The sequence below is a fragment of the Acinonyx jubatus genome, chromosome B4, assembly GCF_027475565.1.
Source record: "Acinonyx jubatus isolate Ajub_Pintada_27869175 chromosome B4, VMU_Ajub_asm_v1.0, whole genome shotgun sequence".
Taxonomy (NCBI): Eukaryota; Metazoa; Chordata; class Mammalia; order Carnivora; family Felidae; genus Acinonyx; species Acinonyx jubatus.
Window position 1 is genome coordinate 137,677,611 of NC_069387.1, and position 21,730 is coordinate 137,699,340.

The window sequence follows — 21,730 nt, forward strand, 5'->3', positions numbered from 1 at the left end:
TTGTATTTCCCTGATGAGTGACGTGGAGCATTTTTTCATGTGCCGGTTGGCCATCTGGATGTCTTTTTGGAAAAGTGTCTATTCATATCTTCTGGCCATTTCTTCACTGGATTATTTGTTTTTTGGGTGTTGAGTTTGGTAAGTTCTTTATAGATTTTGGATACTAACCCTTTATCTGATATGTTGTTTGCAAATATCTCCTCCCATTCCTCTTCCATTGGTTGCCTTTTTTGGTACACACACACACACACACACACACACACACACACACTGGAATACTACACGGTGATGAAAAAGAATGAAATCCTGCCATTTGCAACAATGTGGATGGAACTGGAGAGTATTATGCTAAGTAAAATAAGTCAGAAAAATACAGATATCGTATGTTTTCACTCACATGTGGAATGTGAGAAACTTAACAGAAGACCATGGGAGAAGGAAGGAAAAATAAATTACAAACAGAGAGGGAGGGAGGCCAACCATAAGAGACTCTCAAAACAGACGACCTGAGGGTTGATGGGAGGGGACGGGGGGAGACGGAGGTTGGGCGTTGAGCAGAGCACCTGTTGGGATGAGCACCGGGTGTTGCATGTAAGCGAGGAATCGCGGGAATCTACTCCCGAAGCCAAGAGCACACCGTCTACACTCTATGTGAGCTAACTTGACAATAAACAAAAACAATAAATTATCTAAAAAAATTTAAAGATAAAATAACACCCCAAATTCCATTTCAAATCGTACCAAAAATGTGATAAATCTGGCAAAAGATGAGGAAGAAACTCACATGGGAAACTGTGAAATATCGCTGCGAGAAATGAAACGAGACCAAAAGAGAGAGGCACACGGAGCTGGGGAGTCAGGAGACACGATGGTGTTCAGATGCTACTCATCTCTAGTTGATTCCTATGTGGCATGAAATCCCAGCTGAAAACCCAGCAGTCGTCTCCATAGAGACTGACAGACGGATTCAAAAATTCCGATCGGAGTGCAAATGATTTAGAAACGTCAGGACATTTTTAACGTTTACATTTTTGAAAACGTTTTTAAAAAAGTTTATTTATTTTGGGAGACACAGAAACAGCCTAAGTGGGGCAGAGGCAGAGAGAGAGAGAGAGAGACAGAGAATCCCAAGCAGGCTCCATACTGTCAGCACAGAGCCCGATACAGAGCTTGAACTCACAAAACTGTGAGATCACGAAACCAAGAGTCGGACGCTTCACCGACTGAGCCACTCAGGTGCCCGAAAGAAAGAAAAACAAAACAGGGGGCTCCTGGGTGGCTCAGTCGGTGAAGCGTCCGACTCTTGGTTTCAGCTCGGGTCATGATCTCATGGTTTGCGGGATGGACCCTGGGTCGGGCTCTGCACTGACCGTGGAGCCTGCTTGGGAATCTCTCTCGCTCTCTCTCTTCCCCTCCTCTACTCATGCTCTCTCTCTCTCAAAATAAATAAATAAGCTTAAAAAACATAGAGGACAACACGATCCGATTTCGTGACTCTGTGCAGCTACAGTGATCAACACAGTGTGGATGAAGGTGGATAACAGATCAGTGATGCAGAACAGAGAGTCTGGGACAGACGCACACAAACACCGTTGGCTGATTTTGGACAAACGTGCAGAGAGCCTTCGGTGGAGAAGGGATGACCCTTCACACAAATGGTCCCGGAACAATCGAATCTCCACATTCAGAAAAACTAAATACGCATCTACAACTCACACCGTGTGCCAAAACTAACTCAAATCACACATCAAAATGTAAATCCTAACCCTATAAAGCTTCTGGAAGAAAACATACCCGGAAAATGTATGATTTGGGGCCCGGTGGCGATTTCTTAAATACGACACCCAGAGGCTGTAACTCACAGAACACATGGATGAACTGGGTGTCATCAAAAATTAAACACTCCTGCCCTTCCAGCGACCTTTTTGGGAGAAAGAAATGGCATGACCTGGGAGAGAATATTTGCAAATTACACATCTGATAAAAAAAAAAAAAAAAAGCTTATATCTGTAATACGTAAAGAACCCTCGAATATCAGGATACACAACAATCCCTCCCCCTCCCACCAAACTGGGAGCACCTCACCATAGAAGTATCTAACTCGCACACACGCAAGGACGCACAGGAACCGATTCTCATCCTTAGTCATCAGGGAAATGCAAGTTAAAACCTCACGAGACGCGACTTCGCGCCCCTTTGGGTGACGGTAACCAAGGCGTGGCGAGAACACACAGCCAGCTGCGCTCTCGTAGCTGCTGGACAGACGTAAAATGGTGAAATCACACTGGAGACGTTGACCCTTTCCCGGGAAATGAGGTATGATCCAGACAGGCTACTCCTTGAGATTCACGCACAAGCGAAAGCAGGAGCCCAGAGGCAAACACACGCGGGAATGTTCGCAGCAGCTTCCTTTCTGCTGGTCCGAACCATAAACGACCCAGACGCGCATCAACAGGTGAATTCAGGAACAAAGTAGCATCCGTGTGGCAGAACCCTGCTCAGCAGGCAGAAGAAACCAGCAGTCCACGGATACATACAGCAACACGGACGAATCTCAAAATAATTTTACTGGGTGAAACGAGCCAGGAAAAAAAGGAGGCTCTACTGTCTGGTTCCATTTTTACAGACTTCTAGGAAATGCAAATTAATGTATACTGACAGAAATCAGAGGTTGCCTGGGGATGGTGGGGGCAGGGAGGTGTGGGATGCAAGGATGACAGAGGGCCAATGAAAACCTTTGGGGATGACAGGTACGGATATGTTCACTACCTCTTCTGCGGTGATGTTTTCAGGGGCATACACATATGCCAAAACATCAAATTTCCCACTTTAAATACATACGGTCAATTATACACCAATTATGTCTCCCGTGTTGGTTCACTTTACGTATCAACTTGGCTGGGCCACGGAAGCCAGGTGTTTGTTCAGCCATCAGCCCAGGTACTGCTGTGGTATTTCTTAGACGTGATCAACATGGGAATCAGCAGGCTTTTGAGTAAAGCTGATTGCCCTCCAGAATGTGGGTGGGCCTCGTCCAATCAGGTGAAGGCCTTGAAAGAAAGACTGAGGTCCCAGAGGACGAATGAATTCTGCCTCCAGAGCTCAGACAGCAACTCCCTCCTGAGTCTCGAGCCTGCTGGCCTGCCTGGCGAATTCTGGAACTGCCAGCCCCCACAATCACATGAGCTAATTACTTAAAATACTGGTCTCTCTCCTTCTGTGTCTCTGTCTTACGGGTTCTGTTTCTCTGGAGATCCCTGGCTACTACACCTCCGTAAAGCTGTCAAAAAATAACAAAGGATACAGAAGATGAGACCTTCACCCACCGCCCACTGACAACAAGGTTAAATCCACAAAAGGAAAACCTGGTTCGTGATCCCTCCTACCAAGACGAACGGAGGGAAATGACTTGTCACACGCACAAGAGGTTGTTGACAGCTGTTGTTGTCTTATGTATACCTTTCCGTGCTTTTCAAATGTCCAAAAAAATTGAAAGGGAGTTTTCCCAAAAAATTAAAAGAGTTCTGAATAATCAACGATCCAAAGGCAAGCCGGCAAGGAGGAAACCTGGCAGAGGGTGTAAGCAGGTGATTGACAAAAGTTTTGAGCGTGACGTGCCTGCGAAAGTCGTAAACGCTCGTTAGATCGAACAACCGCAAACGGAAATGACAGTCGCAAGTGTTTGTCACCTGAGCGGTAGTCCGGGACACTCACATTGGGGTAATAACCGGGCCGGTAGGGGTACCCCATAACAGGTGCTCCCAGGCACCCTTGGGGGGAATGTAAAATAACATAACATTTTCTGGAAATTTATTTGGCAAATAAATAGCAAGGCCTTAAAACTGTATCCTTATTTTTTTTCACTTGTTTTTTTTTGAGAGAGAGGGTGTGAGTGTGTGAGTAGAGGTGGGACAGAGAAAAAGAGAGAGAGAGAGAGAGGGAGGGAGGGAGGCAGAATCCCAAGCAGGCTCCATGCTATCAGCACAGAGCCTAACATGGGGCTTGAACCCACAAACCGTGAGATCATGACCTGAGCCAAAACCAAGAGTCAGAGGCTTAACTGACTGAGCCCTCCAGGCACCCCCAATTGTGTCCTCATTTTGACCCAAGAATTCTAGTTCTGCAATTGCTTTTCCTACCAATAACCACAGGAAATGACTTAAGGACAAGAGTGCTCATTGCTGAAATGTTTAAAAGAGTCAAACACTAGAAATAGTCTACATGTCCCCCCAAAACATTGATGAAATAAGCAGTGGTATTTATACATGACAGAATTTGAGGCCGTGAAAACAGTGTTCCAGAAGAAGATATAACACCAAGAAATAATGTCCGCTATGTCCTAAAGGAGACAGTTTACAACAGACCTACAGAGCGGATGCACAAAAAGAAAAAAAAATCAGTAGGGGCGCCGGGGTGGCCCATTCGGTTGAGCGTCCGACTTCGGCTCAGGTCATGATCTCCCGGTTCCTGAGTTCGAGCCCCGCGTCGGGCTCTGCGCTCACAGCTCGGAGCCCGGAGCCCGCTTCGGATTCTGCGTCTCCCTCTCTCTCTGCCCCTCCCCCACTTGTGCGCCCTCTCTTTTTCTCTCTCTCAAAAATAAATATATATTAAGCAAAAAAGAAAGAAAATAAGTAAAGGTTACTAATGAAATGCTCTACGTGGCTAACTCTGAGGGGCAGAAAGACGGAACATTTTCCCTCTGTTTCTCTTCTGTCCATGTTACAAAACTGTCTTAAATGAACACAATTCAGGACAGAGAGGCAGGGGAGCAGGGGCCGTACCGTCGGGAACCGCCAGCCTCACCCTCAGCCCCCCTCACCTGCTGAAGGTGCTGGAGCGGGCCCTCTGCCCCCTCCAGCCACAGCACACCCGCCTAAGTACAGGTGTCCGGTGATCCGTCTCTCCAGGCAATGAGCTCGGGACGGTGCCTGGAACATACTACGGAACAGAAAATAATACCATTATTGACATGGAGATGGTGAAATGGATAATTACTCCTCAAATAACAGGTTGATTCCACCCACCAGCTGCGTGAAGGGCACGGTTTCCGGTGCTGAGATTTCAGCCAGGGGCCTGGGTCCTCGCGGGGCTTGCGTTCGCCGTCCACATCCGCTGATCTTCTGCCCTTTCGCGCATCCCGCCGCGCTGCAGCCTGAACGCTGAGCAAGAAGTGGCTGGCCTCCCTGACCCTGCTGCGCATCCCCTCACCCGGCCAGTACCTGTCTCGGCAGGTATCACTGCCACTCCCCAGCATTTCTAGCCGGAAGCCAGAGTCACGTCACGCATCTCTGCCATGGCCCCATGGCCCCCAGCCCTTGGTTCTCCACCTCCCATAGAGCGCCTGAAGCCCCTGGGGTCTGTCCCTCTGCGCTCACAGCTGCCCCCGAGGGAAGCGGCCAGCCTGTCTCTTACCTGGCCTTCTACACTTGCTGCCACCTGCTGTCCTGCCCCCGTCCCTCCCAGCACTTGCAGTGTCTGCAAACTGTACCCTGGACCCTCAAAGGGGAACCTGCAATTGTTTCCAGAAGGAGGAACCGGCCAGGCACACTACAGTCCACCCCCTTGGCGGCCGACCATGCACAGACCACACATATCCTTCGCAAAACAGCGCCTGCCTTCCCATAAAACACACTTGGCTCCCCGTTGCCCTGGCGGAGACATCCCCACATCCCACCCAGTTCAGCATCCAGCCGGGACCCTCTCGGTCAGTCTGGCAGCCCACGACTCAAGTGAGAAATGCAGCGCGCTCAGCACGGAGGGCCGGAGAACAGAACCACCGCCAGCCTCCCGCCGGAAAACGGCGCCCGCCGATCCTGTAGAGCAGACGCTGATTCCCTGCCCACATGTGGAACGAGTGCCACGGCCAGCCACTCTCGTGGGCCACGTCTCGTCCAGGGGCAGCGCTCCACTCCTGGGGCTCTCTCGGCCGCCTGGGCGAGCCGGGAGGCAGGCGGCGCCCTCCGTGGGCCGGGGCTCTGGGACTGGGGTGGAGTGAGACTCAGGCCGCGCCCCCGGGGCGCACAAGCACGTGCCTCCTTGGCTAGGCGCGGAGGGCAGGCGGGGCGTGATTCCCCAGCACGCTTACGGGGCTTCAGAGTTTAACGTCCTGTCCGTTCTGGTCAGTCCCCCAAACCAGCCAATCAACAGCTGCTGTCACCGGCAGCGCGCTTGGCGGCCCAGGACTGCGCGGTTTCCTAGCAACAGGACTCCGCTCCTCCCTCATTCTCAGTTTCCATCTTGGTCTCCCACCAGCCCCCCAGGGGCCACCAGCATCTGCCCTTGCTTCAGGCTGGATGCTGGCTGCATCTCGAACTTAATCGCCCTGCTCTTGTCGGAGACGCCGCCACCGTCACTGGTCAGCCGTCCCTCTCATCCCCCCTCCTCAGCCCTTTCCAGCCTCACTGGGTTTCGGGCCCTCTACCGCCCGGGATTCCAAGGGCTCAGCTCTCTTTCCTCTTCCTTGTAGGGATTTGTAGCACCCAGCACGGACTTAGTCACTACACTCCAGAGTCAGCACCCAGCAAACACTTAGTCGATACGCTCCAGATGCATGAAGCTTTCCTTTCAGACAAAGATTCCTTGCTCGACTGGACTTCCGTCAGGCTCCCAAGCCCTCTCCGGGGCCCACCCGTGTACTTCCTGTACAATCAGCGTCACGAGAACCCCCCCAAGTCAGTGTGACCGGAGCCCCCCTCACCTCGACGTTTCCTCTCAGTAACGTTCCTCCCACTGCCCCTCCTGCTCCCTGCCTGGGAACCCCCACTGGCCCACGCCGTACCCCGGGTTGAGCCCAGCCCCTCCCTAGTGCACAACCCTGTCCCGCGCTCCTCGCGAGGGCCCTGAACCAGATCTGCGTCGTCATCTTCAGCAAGCGTCTTTGAATACTTTTTCCTTATTCATGTCAACCCCCTCGTGTTGTAGCCACAGAGGTCTTGTGGCGTGAGCTCCAAGAGAAAGCAGATTGTGCCAAACTCACCGTACCCCTGTCTCTGATTGGGACTCCCCCGCTGCCCACTGTCACCGGGTTCCTCTGACCTTTGGTGTGACAGCTCTACTTTATCCTCCCACATTCAACGCAGACCACATCTCCCCTGGAACAGTGCTTGTCCAGCAAAGAAAATTACAGTAAACACAAGCATTGGTGGACAACCAGTGTTTTAAGGAATGAATTAGGACAGAATGGAAAACAGCACAGAGTATGGAGAGTGTGGGTATTGTTTTGTGAAACTGCCATTTCACGTGTGTGTTTGTGTGTGCTCTTTCTAAGGACGGCACTAAACACGTTTGAAAACCGCTCTGCTGGAAGCTTCCCTGGCACACCCTCCCAGCGCCCCACACCTGATCTGGGGCCGAGTGCTCTTCCCCTGCCGGCTTAGCCCCTCCCATCGCGGCTCGGCCACACTGCGCTCTGATTGCCAGTTTCCTCATCCATTTCCCAAACCGGGCACACGTTTCCAGGGAACAGAAAGCGTGTGTCTTGTTTAATTCCTCTCCTGCAGCACTGACATCTAGAAGGTGCCCAACGAATGGCTGCTGGATGAGGGAATGTCCGGAACATAACAGGAGTTCAGAATGGACAGGACGAAATGGAACGTGTCACCTTTGAAAAAGTCACTTCCTTCTGAACAGGATGAAAGGCTGCCATCAAAGGGGGGAACTTAAGAGCTAGAGATCCTGGCATCCCCTGGGAGCTGCAGGGACCGCGAGGGAGCCCCTCCAGGGGCCAGAGGGCGGACACCAGCCCAGCACATTCCAGAAGGGTCCTGCCCCCCACCAGCCCCAGGTTCTCAGGAGCCCAGGGTCTGTGGTGCCCGCATGCCAGCAGAGGGGATCAGGAAGCGTGTCAGGAGGACACGGAGGAGGGAAGTCAGACTGTTTTAATTAAGCAGGAACAGAAAAATTTATGAAGAAAATCATCCCGGACACACTCACCCTACAGCAGGAATACTGTTGGAGCTGGAGAGGTGTCCTCACTGGGCCACCGCGGGCCCTCAGCGCTCATCACAGCCTCCACGGTCTCCTTAGAGGCCCGGTGGGCGGGGAGGTGAGGGATTCGGGGTGATGCCGGAGACCGTCTTTGCATCGGGCCCTCTAGTGACCCCTGGGAAAAGGTATCCAGTTCCAGCAAGGCCTCATGGGGTCCTTGGAGGCCCCTGCTCGTGCGGGATCAGAAGGTGCTCTGATGAGGAAGGATGGGGTCACATTAGCACCTCCGCTGACCCGCAGGAAGGCAGTGAGGAGACTGGGCACTGTGGCTGGGTACCGCGGGGGCTCACCTGGTACCGCGGGGCTGCCTGGAGAGCATCTGGTCTTGGGAGCTCGTCTTGCTGAGGGGACCCGAGAGAGGAGTGGGGCTGGGGAAGCTGACCTCAAAGGATATACGGGATCCACTTCCCTCTGAATCAGTTCTACTGATGATCTTTAACTATGCAAATCCAATGAATTACAGTCATTGTTACCTGCTCAGAAAGTCCACCCAGAGGAGATCAGCACTCGGACTTTGGAGACAGAAGACTGGGGCCTTGCCAGGTGAGGGGCAAGGAGACAGCGTTTCAGGGCCAGGGCAGTGGGCACAGGTGGAGGCGCCGGGCAGGGGACAAGGAGACTGCTTCTAGGGACGTGTGTCTCCGCCTGGCAGCGCTGGAGCTCGGGGGAGGGAGAGCCCTCGGGGGTGCTGACCTCAGCGGACTCTGGGCGGGTCTGAGGCCGTGTGTGCTCTTTTGTGGGTTCAGGGACACTGGCGCACAACCCAGAACAGGGGTGAGAGCCGCATCTGGGGAAGGGCCCAATGCACCCTATACTTACGGTAAACTCTGGGCCCCGGCGTCGCGGGCCTTTGCGGGAAGGAGTAGGGGCGCCCGGGGCCCGCAGCCCAAGTCCACAAACTTCGCGCAGGCCAGGTCTGTCCTCCCCGCTTGGTGCCCAGGCAGCGGGCGCGCCGGGCCGTCTCTGTCGCCATCCAGAGGCGCGGCTTGGGCGCGGCGTCCCCTCCGCCCGCCTCCGCCGCCAGTCCCGGGGCCCCGCGCCGGGACCCGGCGGCGTCGGGCGCGCGCCCCGCGCGCCCCTCCTATCGGTGGCCGCGCGCGCCGAGCCCGGGCGCGCAGCGACGCCCAGAGCCGCGGGGCCGACGTCCCTGGGCTCGGCGGGCGCGGGCGCGGAAGCGGGCGCGGGCGCGGGCTCGGCGGGCGCGGGCACGGGCGAGGCGCGGGGCGGGCCGGCGCAGGGCGCAGTGGGCCGGAGCCCGGGCGCGGCGGCGGCGGCGGCGGCGGCGGCGGCGGAGGATGGCGCGCGCGGGGCCCGCACGTGGAGGCCGGCGCGGGGGCGCGGGCAGGGCCGGCTGCTGAGACGCGCTGCTGCCCCCCGCGCGGGCGCCGCGGCTTCAATGGCGCCATCGCCCAGGACCGGCAGCCGGCAAGATGCGACCGCCCTGCCCAGCATGTCCTCAACTTTTTGGGCGTTCATGATCCTGGCCAGCCTGCTCATCGCCTACTGCAGTGAGTACCCCGCGGCCCGGGCCCCCGCAGGGCCCCCCCCCCACCCCACCCCACCCGCGGCCCCCGGGCCCCCGGGCCGGGCCCCGGCGGCCGCCAGGAGTCGGTGCGGAGTTGCCCGCTCGCGGCGCGCCGTCCCCGGGTCCCGCCGCTTCCCGCTGGGCCGGGACGGAGAGGGGCCGCCCGGGCTCCCCGCGCTCCGGCACTTCGGAAGCGGGCGCCGCCGCCGCCGCCGCCGCCGAGCCTCCCGCCCCGACTCCGGGGCAGGGCCCGGGCGCCAGGCCCCGGGTGGCGCGGCGATGCCCGCGGCCGCCCGGGGTGTGCCGCCGCCGCCGCTCCCGGCCCAGGCCGGCGGGCCGAGCCGAGCAGCGCGCTCCGGAGGCGGCGGCGGGTCCGGGGCGGGCGGGCCCAGCGCTTTCCGCTGGCGACGCTCCCGCCGGGGACCGGGGGCGACGCGGCGGCCGAGCCGGGAACGGGGTGCCCCCGGCGGGAGCGGGGCTCGGGCTCGGACGCGTGGCCGGAGCCTCCGTGTGCCTGGGAAGCACACTCGCCAGGCGCTTTCTCAAAAAAAAAAAGAGAAGTGAGGGGTGGGGTACGTGGAGAGGGCCCGCCGCCGCCGCGGGCATATCTGGAGTCGTGTCCGGGGACCCGAGCCGGTGACCCAGCCGGCTGGCCTGGCGCGGGGCCGCGAGGTTCGGGGCTGGGGCTGGGGACGGGCTCGGGGGGGCGCCCGGGGGTGGGGGAGTGGGGGTGGCCGGAGTCCCGGGCGCAACCTCGGGCTGCGGTGGGGGTGGGTGGTCAGTGCTCCGGGCACGGGCTCGCAGCCCGCCACGGTGGCCGGGAGTGGCCGGCGTCCTGGGCACGGGCTCGGGGGGCCGGCATGGCGCGGGCCGGTCGGTTCCCCGGCCGGCCGCCTGTCACAGGCTCCCGGTCCCTTCCCCTCGTAGCGGGAGGAAAGGACGGGTGCTAAGGAACACCTGTCATGGAGAGCTGCCATGGGCGCGGGAGGTGATGGAAAAATATGGATTCTTAAAAAAAAAAAAAAAAAAAAAAAAGGCCAGCGCCGAGCCTGGCTCCCGCGCCACCACCTCGAAGTGCCGGCCTCTCCGCTCGCGGTCCGAGCCTCCCGCTGTCTCCGGAACGAGCCCGCGGCGGACCACGGGGACCCGGGCGGCGGCGCGGTCGCCGAGTCCTGGGACAGCTCGGCCCGCCCGAACCGCGAGCGAGACCCGCGCCGGAGCCGGAATTGCCGGAATCGCCGGACTTCTTGCGGCCCCCTTGTGTGCGGCCCACAGTTGCTAGGGAGGCGGGCGCCCGGTGCGGGGGTGCGCGCAGGGCGGGAAGCCCCCTTCCCCCCCCCCCCCCCCCCCCCGCCACGGCGGGGTCGTGACCCGAGATGCCCAGCGGGCGCCGCCGCCACTCCCGGGGCCGGGCTGCAGGGGGCCGGGGCTTGGGGCGAAGGTCGCGCCCGCCCCCGGCTCCCCGCGGCCATCTCGGCCCTCGGGCGACGCTCACCGGGTTCCCGAGAGCGGAGCCCCGGCGCGGCTTCCTTGGTGATGTGCAAAGGGCTAATGGCAGATAAACTCCATTTGAAGGCTTCTCCTGCTGGCATAAGGGGAGAGGGGGTTCAGTCAGCAGTGTTTGGGAAGGGGACTGTGGCTCCCAAGCCCCCCCCCCCGCCCCCCCCTCCCCGCTCCAGGGGCGCTGTCCCTAGCCAGCGCTGGCCACGGCGTCCTTGGGTCCCAGGTGAGAACCCTGCCCTGCGGCGGGCGGCGAGGCAGCTCTGCAGGTGGGAAAAAGAGGCTGCTGATTGTTAAGTACCGGACAACCTTGGCCTTGGCTTCAACACTGCACACCCCGGCCTGCTGCCAGGGCCTCCCTGGTTCCCACCTTCCCAGGGCCACGACTCCCCGCTGCGCCTCATCCGCACACTCACACCCTGGCAGGACTGGGGTCAGAGAGCCCCCTCCCCCCCCCACCGGGGGGTGTGCCCAGACACACCTGGAACCCAGGGGTCCCCACCCGCAGCACCCTCAGCCTGCCTTCCAACAGCCTCCTTGGCGTTCTGGAAACACCTCTTCCGCTGGGACAAGGACATTGGGTAACACGTTACATTTGGAGGAGCAGAAATCATTAATAATGGAAGGTTGCGTGAACCACATTTTCGTGGTCGTTGCTATTTCCGTGTAACGGAATAATGGACGGTAAGATAAGATATTTTCAGCCACCCCCCATTTCACCGGAAATGCACTCGGAGAAATTGAAACAGTTTACTAAAATCCAGAATAGCCATAATCGTGATTTATAGCGTGGAACAGCCGTCCTGCAGAAAAGAAAGCAACAACAACACTTTTTTCTTTTCGAATGGATAAAAGCACACGAAATGCCAATTAAACAGTTCTTCTGATTTCCGTTCTCTTTTCCAATGTATCTGGGATGAATGAGAATAGTCAGCATCCTTGTTTGTAAATTGTTTTTGTTATCAGTCAGGATTTTTATTACCCAAAATGTTTTTGTGTTATGGAGCAGATATATTTGTATCATATTAATTAGGGAAACTGATAAGTATCATGCAGGATTCAATTATCCTGCCTATTAAATCTGAGCGTTTCTCTGCAGCCCAGAAGGTGTTCACTTTCCGGCGCTGCTGAAAGAAAGCTGGATTATTTCTTGGCCTGGTTTTCAGTTAGGGGATGTTCTGCTGTGCGGGGCCCAGCGGGCTGAGACTCATGTGTAGGGAGATGGGCTCCACCCTCTGGCGGGAGAAATACCTACAGTCCACCAATTAGGCTAGTTGCTATAGTGACACAGTCTTGTCATTTTCTCCCATTGGGGAAGAATTGCCAGTAAAAGCAGAGAGAGGGAGGGGGTCCTCGGTGGCTTTCTTGAAGACGCACACGTGGTGGTGTCGGGACCTCCTCTGGACAGCAGGGCTGGGGCGTAGGGATTCATTGGCTTGGGGGATGTCGAGCTTGGAGGAGAAAGTTGAAACTCCATCTTCTCATTGGGGGAAGCCTCTTTCCTTGTGGCTCAGAAAAAGCTGGTCTCTGTCCTCTTACCCCTGGCATATCTGGAGCAGAGGGCTGGGACCGGATGTGGTTCGAACAAGGAGTGGGGCGCTCTGGGGTGACCACAGTGGTCTGACTGTGGCCGGGTGCTCGTTGCTGAGCATGTGGTCTTTCCTCGCTGGCTCCCGGCACCGTGGCCATCACGCCAACGAGGGAGACGGGGAAAATGATGAGCTAGTGGAATGCTGTAGGACGCCAAGCCTTGACTTTGAACCTTGTATGCAGTATTCAGTCCAAAGGTGGAGAGCACCGTGCCCTCCCCCTTGGGGACAGCTTGGTGGGCACACATTCCTGGCGTGCAGGGATTTCTGACACGGATTTTTTTCCCAATTAATCCCATCAAAATTGACTTGTAGCTTTGAGTTAAATCTCACATCCTCGGCTGCAACGACGAGAAGAAATTACAAACAACTTCTGAATTGTTTTTAATCCATTAGAATACTAACCGAGCGTGAGCTCTCTGATGCCGCATTTTCTTTACAAATATAATTTATTGCATAGTTAGGAGAGATTAGAATGTGCTACTTTCCTGCTGTTCAAATTTTAGTTCTGGGGTTCTTGGAGAGGTAAATTTAAGAATACCGGGTTTAATGAAAGGATGCCATTCACAAGTTTATTTCTCATCTCATCTCAAGGTCTTTCTTTCATCTCAAGGCCTTTCTTTCTTTCTTTCTTTCTTTCTTTCTTTCTTTCTTTCTTTCTTTCTTTCTTTCCTTCCTTCCTTCCTTCCTTCCTTCCTTCCTTCCTTCCTTCTTTTCTTTATCTTCCTGTGTGTTTTTATTTGATGAATTTCTGGCTAGAGAAAATGTAGTGCTTCTCTCTTTCAACTTCATAAAGATAAGTCACCTCTGTTTGTGGGATTTGAAATAGCCAGGCTGGTTGCTCGAACATTCACGAGGTAAGGGGGTTCACTCATGGAAGCATCCTCCCGGGCAGAGACCCTCGGGGGCAAGTGTTCTGGGGATCAGTGTCCGGGGAACAGGGGACGCACGGCCTCTCAGGGTTGTCTCTGGCACCTCACTCTTGCCAGTGAGGACAGAGGACAGCGGATCCCCGGAAGGAGGCTGCGTCCCACCACCTGCCTCACCGGGTCTGCTCAGCGCCAGGCCTCCTGGCTGAATCCCACGCTGGAATTTCCTGCTCGGGACTCACCACTTGACATCCACTGAATGACACGTGCAGATCAACTTTCGTGGCGTGAAGTATTTTCAGGTGACTTTTATGGACGTAATTATGGGGAAATGTTATGATAATGTGGCACTAGAAAAGGAAAGAAAAGCAAAACATTAAAATCCCCATTTCTTTATATAGCTTTGCAGCTGTGCCGATTTAGAAGGGCTCGTTTCTGCATTAAAATGTGGTGCTCTGGAGTTAATGACCTCTACAGAATGCCACCTGTCACCCAGAGCGTGGGTGACGGCCGAGAGATTGACAAGGAGGACCCAGATCGGGGTCTCCTGCTTGTGGGGGGATCGGAGGCTGGAGCGACAGCTGCGGGAGAGGCGAGGGCCCGTGGACCCGCCCGTTGTCATTTGTTTGGGGGGAGCGTCACTGGCTGTGCTCTGGGGCCCACACTGGCACAGGAGGCCAGTGGAATCTAGTGGTGTCCCTTGCTCGCCCTTCGCAGACCCTTGGAGCTGGAGTTTGGGGCTGGTGCCCCAGTGCCCTGTGGCTTCTGCAGGGCGTCCCTCGGCCACCATCTGGTGGAGGGCCACCAGCTCCCCGAGGGCCGGCCGCTGCCTTCCTACTCTGGTCTGCAGCTTCTCAGACCCGCCTGGGAGCATGCGTTGAAACTCCCGGCGGGCAGCACAGGCTGTCCAGAAACGCCAAGGCGCTGGCGGGAGACGGCGGCACCCTTCTCCCCCTGCACCCTGGTGGATGTGGTGGAGGGCTCTGGGGGCAAAGTGGCTGCCGGGACCAAGGGTGCAAACACTTTTGTCTCCAGCGGGGTGAGCTGGACCCCTCCAGATTGCCCTGCTCCTCTGGTCTCTGGGGAGGCCCTTCCCCCACAGCGCACCAGCCGCATCCCGGAGAATGGCCTGGGCCTGGCGGGAAGGTGGCCCCTTAGTGAGAGTCTGCCTGGGAGAGCTCTCTCCCAGCCACAGCTGCCACCTCCCGTCCCTGGTCCCTGGCGGTCTCCTGCCACAGGTGGGCCTCCCGTGGAGGGACTGGCCTGGGGGTCCCACGGAGGCGCCTGGCTGTCCTTCCACATCTGTTGCATGAGGCAGGGGCGGTGGAGGGCCAGCCCCAGGCACCGGTGTGAGGCAGGAGCCTCGGCCTCCCGTTGATTCTGGTGACTGGGAATTAGGGTCCCGGGAAAGAGTTGGATATGGTGGCCTTCCTGGGCTGGCATCCTGAGGGGACTGGACGTCAGCACAAAGCAGAGGCAGTCGGGCAGGGCACATGCGGCCTGGGCCAGGCACACTGTCCTGCTGGCACCCTTGCCCTCTCTGGTCACAGCCAGCCCCAACCTCAGAACGGCAGGCCGCAGCCCAGGGTCTGGCCCCGAACCCCTGTTCCCTCCCGCAGCTCCTCTTTCCTGCCTGGCCGTCAGCGGGGCCCCGCCTCGGCCGTCCCTGCACCCGGCCTGCTTGCACGGGCTTCCTCCAAAATGAGTCTTGGTGTCCTCCAGGTCGGCCTTCACTGTTGTGCCCCAGCCCCTCCTGGGCGCCTCAGCACCGTCCTCAGTGGGGCCTCTGCCTCCAGGCTGGCCGCTCTGACACCCCACCCGTGGCTCCCCGTTGACCGAAAGCTCTGTGCCTCTCTCCTCCTCTGGCGATCAGCGCTCACCGCATCCTCGGGTCGCCCCGGGCCTCCCAAAGCCGGATCTTGCCTTGCTGGTGGGACTCTGGGTGCCTCTGTCCTGCTCTGGCAGAGTCCGGTCCGAGGCCTCCACCAGGGGCTTCCCTTCTTAGGAAGGTGGTGTGTGTGTGTGTCTGTTCTCACCTGCACAGCCTGGGCTGCCTGGGCCATTGCGATGTTCCCTCACTACCTGCCGGGTCGCCTCAAGGGGTAGCACCCTGCACTGCTGCTGACTGCAGGCAGGCACCGTGAGCTGGACTGGCCCTTGGAGAGAGCTCCTCCAGGAAGCCTCCCTTGAACACACGGCCTCATCCCCCTCCCCCGTGCAGTGCTGTTCATCCGAATACCCCGCCCCGGGCAGTGAATGCTCCCTTCATGCTCTTTTAGGCTTTGAGCTCTCGCCCTGACACGGCCAGTAGGGGCCTGACTGCCTGATTCTTGGAGCAAACGCTCCTTGATCCTGGCACCCTGACGCTTTGACCACAGTGGATTCAGTTCTGGAGGCGTGGCCAAAGGTCTGGGGGCGTGACAAAATGTCTAGGGGCGGGGCTGAAGGGTTGGGCCAAATTGAAGGCCTGGGGGCGTGATCAAAGGTCTGGGGGCGTGGTCAGGTGTCTAAGGGCGGGGCTGAAGGAAGGGCGGAGTTGAAGGCCTGGGGGCGTGGTCAAATGCCTGGGGACAGGCCTGGAGAGGATGTCTGAAAACTGGCTGGATCCTCGAGGATCAATCTGTTTCCGCAGTACCATAAATGATTAAAAACATTTAAAAGGGGAACAAAAGGAGGGAGAAAGTGTGGAACCCTGAGGACACGCTCAGTATTTTGTCAAGCGTCCCTGGTAGGACATTGTCAGAGGCACTCCCGTGACCCTCACCTCCTTTCTGTGGCTCCCGCTTTGACGCCTCTGCGGTTAAGCTCTCTGAGCACTGGTCCCTTCCCACATCCCCCTGCTTCGGGGTTTCTGCCCCCAGCACTGCGCACGTGTGGTGTCCCTGAGGTGGGGCTGTCCGTCCTGGGCACCGCGGGCTGTTGAGCATCATCGCCAGCCCCCGTCCCCAGGCCGGGACCCCTGCTCTAGTTTGTGGGTCCCTAGTCGACCCACCCACACCGGTGTTTCCTGGTTTGTTGAGTGAGACTCTGGGCCTGGGGCTCAGCACGGGCAGGGTGACACCCGCGGGGCTGTATCTGTGGCTGAATGGCTGGCTGTTGGGGGGTTTCCAGGCTGTGGAGCACCCAGCCCGACCTCGACCTCTCCGCCTGCCCAGACCGCACTCCCCAGCCCTTCCCAGCCGTTCCCAGCCTGCTGGAAAGGCTGTCGGCTGGGACAGGAGGTGTCTCCACACGTTTCCACGCACGTCTGTTTTCCAGAGCTGGGAAGCCGTGCAGGGTTCACCCGTCGCTTGCAGTCTGTCGTCTGCGTGGCAATTTCTCCGCGTCGCACGTGTAACCGTGTTGCTGATGGTGATGCCGCCATTTGGAGGCAGTAAACAGGCCTGGCCCTGTGCTGATGGGGAGCCCACCTGCCCTTCCTGTCATCCAGCCGCTTGCTTAATCACTCTCTCCTTTCCGCGGGGGGCGGTCAGGTCCCTCCAGGTGACTCTGAGATTTCCGCCTAGAGCTCATCGGAACATGTTTCTTCAGTGCATTTCCTTCCAGAAAGTTCTGCTGACACTGGCAGGACCTTTGGCTGCTGAGAAATGCCTTTATTTCAGTCCTTTTGGCGGAAGCCGGAGCCTGCTATCCTGGAGGGGCTGCAACGTGCCCCTTCTGTTGCCCTGTCACGGGCCAAGGAGCCCCATGCAGGGAGAGGGTGTCCGGGGTCAGCAGGCCCCCACTGGGGGGCCATTCAGACCTCCCGGCCACCAGGGTGCCTGTGCTCCCTGCAGCCCCCAGGCTCAGAGTGGACAGACTCTGTGTGTCTCCAGCCGGACCTGCTGTTGGCCTCGCACAGGGTCAGCCGTGCCAGGAGACGCCCTGCTCGGTAAGACAGGAGAGGTCGAGGTTGGCTGTTCCTAAAGATTTTCTCAGCCACGGAGACGGGATCCGCAGGCGTGGCCCATCGGCTTCCTTTTCCGGCTGCTTCCCCTGCCCCGTCCCTCTGTGCTGTGTCCGTGAGCGTGCACGTGCACAGCACAGACACATCCTGCAGCTCCCCTGCTGGGCCTCAGTTTCCCTCCTGAGCTGAGGGTGCTGACCCCTGTGCCAGGCCGAGAACAGAGCTGAGTCCCGCGGGCTGGTGGGGCTCGTGCCCGCCGCCGAGGCAGACGCGGAGGCCATGGCCCCCTCCCCCGCCGCATCACAGCGACTGTTGTTTGTTTTCTGCTTCAGCTCTTTGGGCCGAAGGACCGGTGGGATTTGGCCTGTCGTTCACATAATAAAGTAGGAACGTCGCCGGACAAACACCTCGAGTGTGCTTTCAGCCGGGGGTGGGTCGCCCGGGTCACCTGGTGCAGCGCGAGCCCCCGCACGTTGATGGGCCGGTGTCCCCGAGCACACAGCGCGTGCAGGGACCCTCCACGCTGCGGGGAGACTGTGGTGCGGTACCCACGTCCACCCTGGCTGGGCTGGAGAGGAGATCCTGTCAAAACATTCCCTGACACTTAGCAGGCGTGACAGGCTCTTCCCATAACGAGGTGGCTAATTGAGAAGTGAGTCATCCGGGACCGGCTTGTAGTAACGCTCGGGAGCTGGGTTCCACCTTCCTTTGGTCCCTGCCCTGGCTGACATCCCTCCGCATCACAGAGCCCCAGCGGCCGCCTCACCTCGGGGTTCCCAGCCGCGCAGGCAGGGCTGGTCGGTGTCGGGGGGTGGTTCTGGGCCCTGTGGTACTGCCCTGGGGCTCACTGGGGCCCGCTGCGTTTGCTGTTTGCCCTGGAAGGGGTGCGTGAGGAGGAGAGATGGGGGCGGTGGCTTGGGTCTCGGCCGGGGAGCCGGGGGGGGGGGGGGTGGGGAGCTGCTCAGAGGGTCCCGGCTCAGCATCCCATCCCTCTGGCACGGTCACTCTGACCCCATGGCCTCCGCCTGGGGGGTCCCCTGGTTCAGACCAGCCAGCCAGCCTCGCCGGGGCGCTTGGCCCTGCCTCCTCCTCCAGCCCCTCTCAGCCACCCATCCTGGCACCCCCCACCCCCTGGCCAGGGCAGCTGCGCCTTCCTCCCGGTGACCTCCCTCCCTGCCCCCCAGGACCAAGCTCACCTCTCCAGGGGACGCGTGCCTGGGGAGAGGGGGGAGCAGACATGCGTGCAGGTGGATGTGTTGCTCCCGAGAGGCCTGAGCCCTGCTGACCTCGCTTTGCCGCTGAGCGGACCATCTTAGGGGCGCAGGGGGCATCTGCCGGCAGGAAACTTGCAGGGCGGGCCGCTCAGGGCTCAGGGTCTGGTCGTGCAGCCACGGGGGCTCTTCTGGAACACGGCCGATGTCCGTCTCACATCGGAGGTGCAGATGGACCCCCGCTGCTGACCCGGGAGGCCTCACAGGCCCTGGGACACGCGGCAGGCGGCCCGCGGATCCTGACTGGTCACTGGGCCTGCACACAGGAGTGGTGTCCCTGCTATGGGGTGATGGCGTGGCCCTGGGAGCAGTGGGGACCCAGACAGAGCAGGGGAGCCTGCGTGGGCCTCCTCTCTCTGCCCTGGAGGCGCCAGGAGTGAGCAGGAGGCTGAGCTGGCCTGTCTTCTCCCTGCTCCCACTCTGGGAGTGCCGACCCCACCACCTCGGGGGCCTCTGCTGGGCAGGAAGGCGGCACATCCACCTGCCCTCTGCACACCGTGGGTCCCCGCACAGGGCTGCAGGTGCACAGCTGCAGGGAAGGGGTGGGAAGTTGGGGCTCTGAACTTGCAGGGACCCCCACCCAGTCCCACCTGCCCGATCTTCTTCATGTCTGGAACTTCAGGGGAGGGGCCGGTGAGTGCCAGCACAGGGAGGGGGGGGGGAGGGTGTCTCCCGGGGTCCCTGCCGACGGCCTTGAGGGCTGGCGTCTCGTTCCCTCTTTCCTGAAGGCTCGTGTGTGCTCAGAACAGCCGTGCTGGGGCCTCGCCAGTGGACGTGTCCCAGGTCCCTCACTTGCTGTGCAAACCCGTGGGGCGATGAAGGGTCTTCTGCATGGTCCAGCCACCGGGCACAGGCTGGCTCAGTGCTGCGTCCTGTCAACAGAGCAGGGGATGGAGCGGGGAGGAGTGCCTCCGCCGTGTTCGCGGCCTCCGATCTGATTGCCGTAATGAGATGCCGGGGAAGGTTGGTGTGAACACGGCCCGTCACCTGGAGCTGTGGCGATCCGTGGGGGCGTCGAGCGGCTCTGTGCAGGAGTGTCCCGTTACGGTTTTCTCACGGCGGAAATGCTAATGCCTTGGAAGCCGTCTTAAATGCCTCTGGACTCACATGAGTGGCCTTTTTTCAAAAAAGCACTTTGGCTCCATTTTTACATTATTTTTCTGCCATAGTGTCCATTACCTGGGAGCGCATCCCCAGACGTACCTAAATACCGTTAATGGGCTGTATAGGGCTGGTGTTAATTACCTGATGCTAATTTCTGCTCCCCGGCGGCTGCGGGCTGGGGGGGGGGGGGGAGCCACGCGGGAGAAGCCCTCCCGCACTTCTGTGCACTCACTGTGTGTCCTTTCTCCACCTGCTCCTTTCGGGGCGGGGAGGGGGGCTCTGCCAGCTAGAGGAACGCTCTGTGTGGGGGACACACGTTGTCCCCAGGGCACGTCACAACCTTGAGCTCTCCCTTGTTTGTCATCTGGAGGGGGCTTCTGCCCCCCACGCCCCCAGCAAGGCTGGAGAACTGGGGTGGGGGGAGGCATTTGGTTGAACCCGTCAGTGCCGTGAGAAATGGAGTGGGGCCAAGGGTACAGGGAACCCTTGTGTCCCGTCCAGCCAAACCACGTAGACACCACACGACGTTCTCACGACCCAGACCCGGGAGCGGGCTTGTGAATGAGCCCCCGAAGTTGTCTGAACCCCGCCAATGAGACGGGAGCTCCCCAAGCTAAGAGCAAAACCTAGCACAGCAAGCATCTGGGACGTTGGAAGTGGGCACCCAGTGGCTTCTAACGTCTGTCTCTGCCCATCTGGGTTTGTGAGACAGGGGCCGTGGCCACGTCTCAGACCGTGGACCTCCTAGACTCGTCGTCATCAAAGTTAGTGTTATGTTGGGGCTCCTGGTGGCTCAGTCCGTTAAGCGTCTGTCTCCTGATTTCGGCTCAGGTCACAATCTCAAGGTTCATGGAATTGAGCTCTTTGCTGTCAGTGTGGAGCCTTCTTGGGATTCTCTCTCTCTGTCTCTCTCTCTCTCTCTCTTTGTCCCTCCCCTGCTCTCTCTCTCTCTCTCTCTCTGCCTCTCTCTGTCTCAAAAATGAAATAAACTATAAAAAAAATCAGTGTTGTGTTGTTAACAGAAATGCATTCAGCTGGGCTCGCCACCCGCTGGAAACCTGAAACCCCGTTTGCTCAGTCTCCATTCTTGGGGCCAGCGATGGGGACAGGCGCGCTTCAGAGAAAATAAACGAGCAAGATGTGGCACCATCGAGCAGACGTGTGGGGAGCTAGAAAGTTCCGTGGGTGGGCCAGACCCCCCGTGAGGGGGGATGCTCGGCCCAGCCTGTCCTGCCCTGTGGGGCTGTGGCCCAGTGAGGCGAGCTGACCAGTGGGGACATGGTGACTGAACACGCGTCCTTGTCTCATCTGTGCTTCTGAAGCCTCTCAGGGCCTGGGCAGCGTAGGGGTGATGCCCGCAGGGACCGGAGGCCCCCCGATGTCTCTCCGTGAGGCTGGGAAAGGAGACGGGCCCCTGGGTGTCTGCAGGCCAGAGAGGATGTACCTGTTTCTCACTGTGGAAGGACCTCCTTCTATGGTGTCACGTTTTGCGTTTCTTACCATTGCAAAGCAGTGACTTAACTCAGGTTCAGGCCCCCTGCCCTGATACCCCCACGGGGCCATGGAGTTCTCGGGGCAGCTAGGGACGGGAGAGGCCGCAGGGGTCTGGTCCCCCAGACCTGGAGGAGCCGATGCCACCAGGCAGGACACGGCTCTGTACTTTGTGTATCCAGAGCCCTCGCAGGTCAGATTTCTGTCTGGAGTGGCTGCTGTCTCAGCACCGTCTCCCTGGGACTCAGACGATGACTGTGGAAGGTTCAAGGGCTGACCCGGGAGTCTGGGGACAGCTCCTGGTGCCCTGGGGTCCTGGCTCTCCGGAAGGCTCTCCTGAAGGCTTCCCTGGCCTTGGACTTGAGGTCCTGTGTCCCCAACAGTTACTGAGCCTCTGCAAGTGCCAGCAGGGTCCCACACCTCTTCCTGCTGTGTGTGCTGACACCAAAGGTCTCCTGACTCTGTTCAGGAGGAGGCAGACCCCTCCAGACAGGCAGTGCCTCTGTCTT

General features: G+C 58.7%; 1 protein-coding gene and 1 long non-coding RNA gene across 2 annotated transcripts in view; one reads left to right on the forward strand and one right to left on the reverse strand.

Annotated features, from left to right (window-relative positions):
• Positions 1–4,477: 4,477 nt before the first annotated feature.
• On the reverse strand, positions 4,478–9,028 carry LOC113602859 (uncharacterized). The gene is made up of 4 exons (XR_008288980.1): positions 8,806–9,028; positions 8,277–8,425; positions 5,025–8,179; positions 4,478–4,938 (listed from the first exon to the last, which is right to left on the reverse strand). It is a non-coding gene; the product is annotated as an uncharacterized LOC113602859 (long non-coding RNA).
• Positions 9,029–9,278: 250 nt separating this feature from the next.
• Positions 9,279–21,730, forward strand: part of TAFA5 (TAFA chemokine like family member 5) — a 188,769-nt gene continuing 176,317 nt past the window's right edge. Inside the window, exon 1 of the mRNA XM_053199537.1 lies at positions 9,279–9,494. Coding sequence (XP_053055512.1) covers positions 9,383–9,494 — 112 coding nt within the window. The 5' untranslated portion in view covers positions 9,279–9,382. The remainder of the gene's footprint in view (positions 9,495–21,730) is intronic.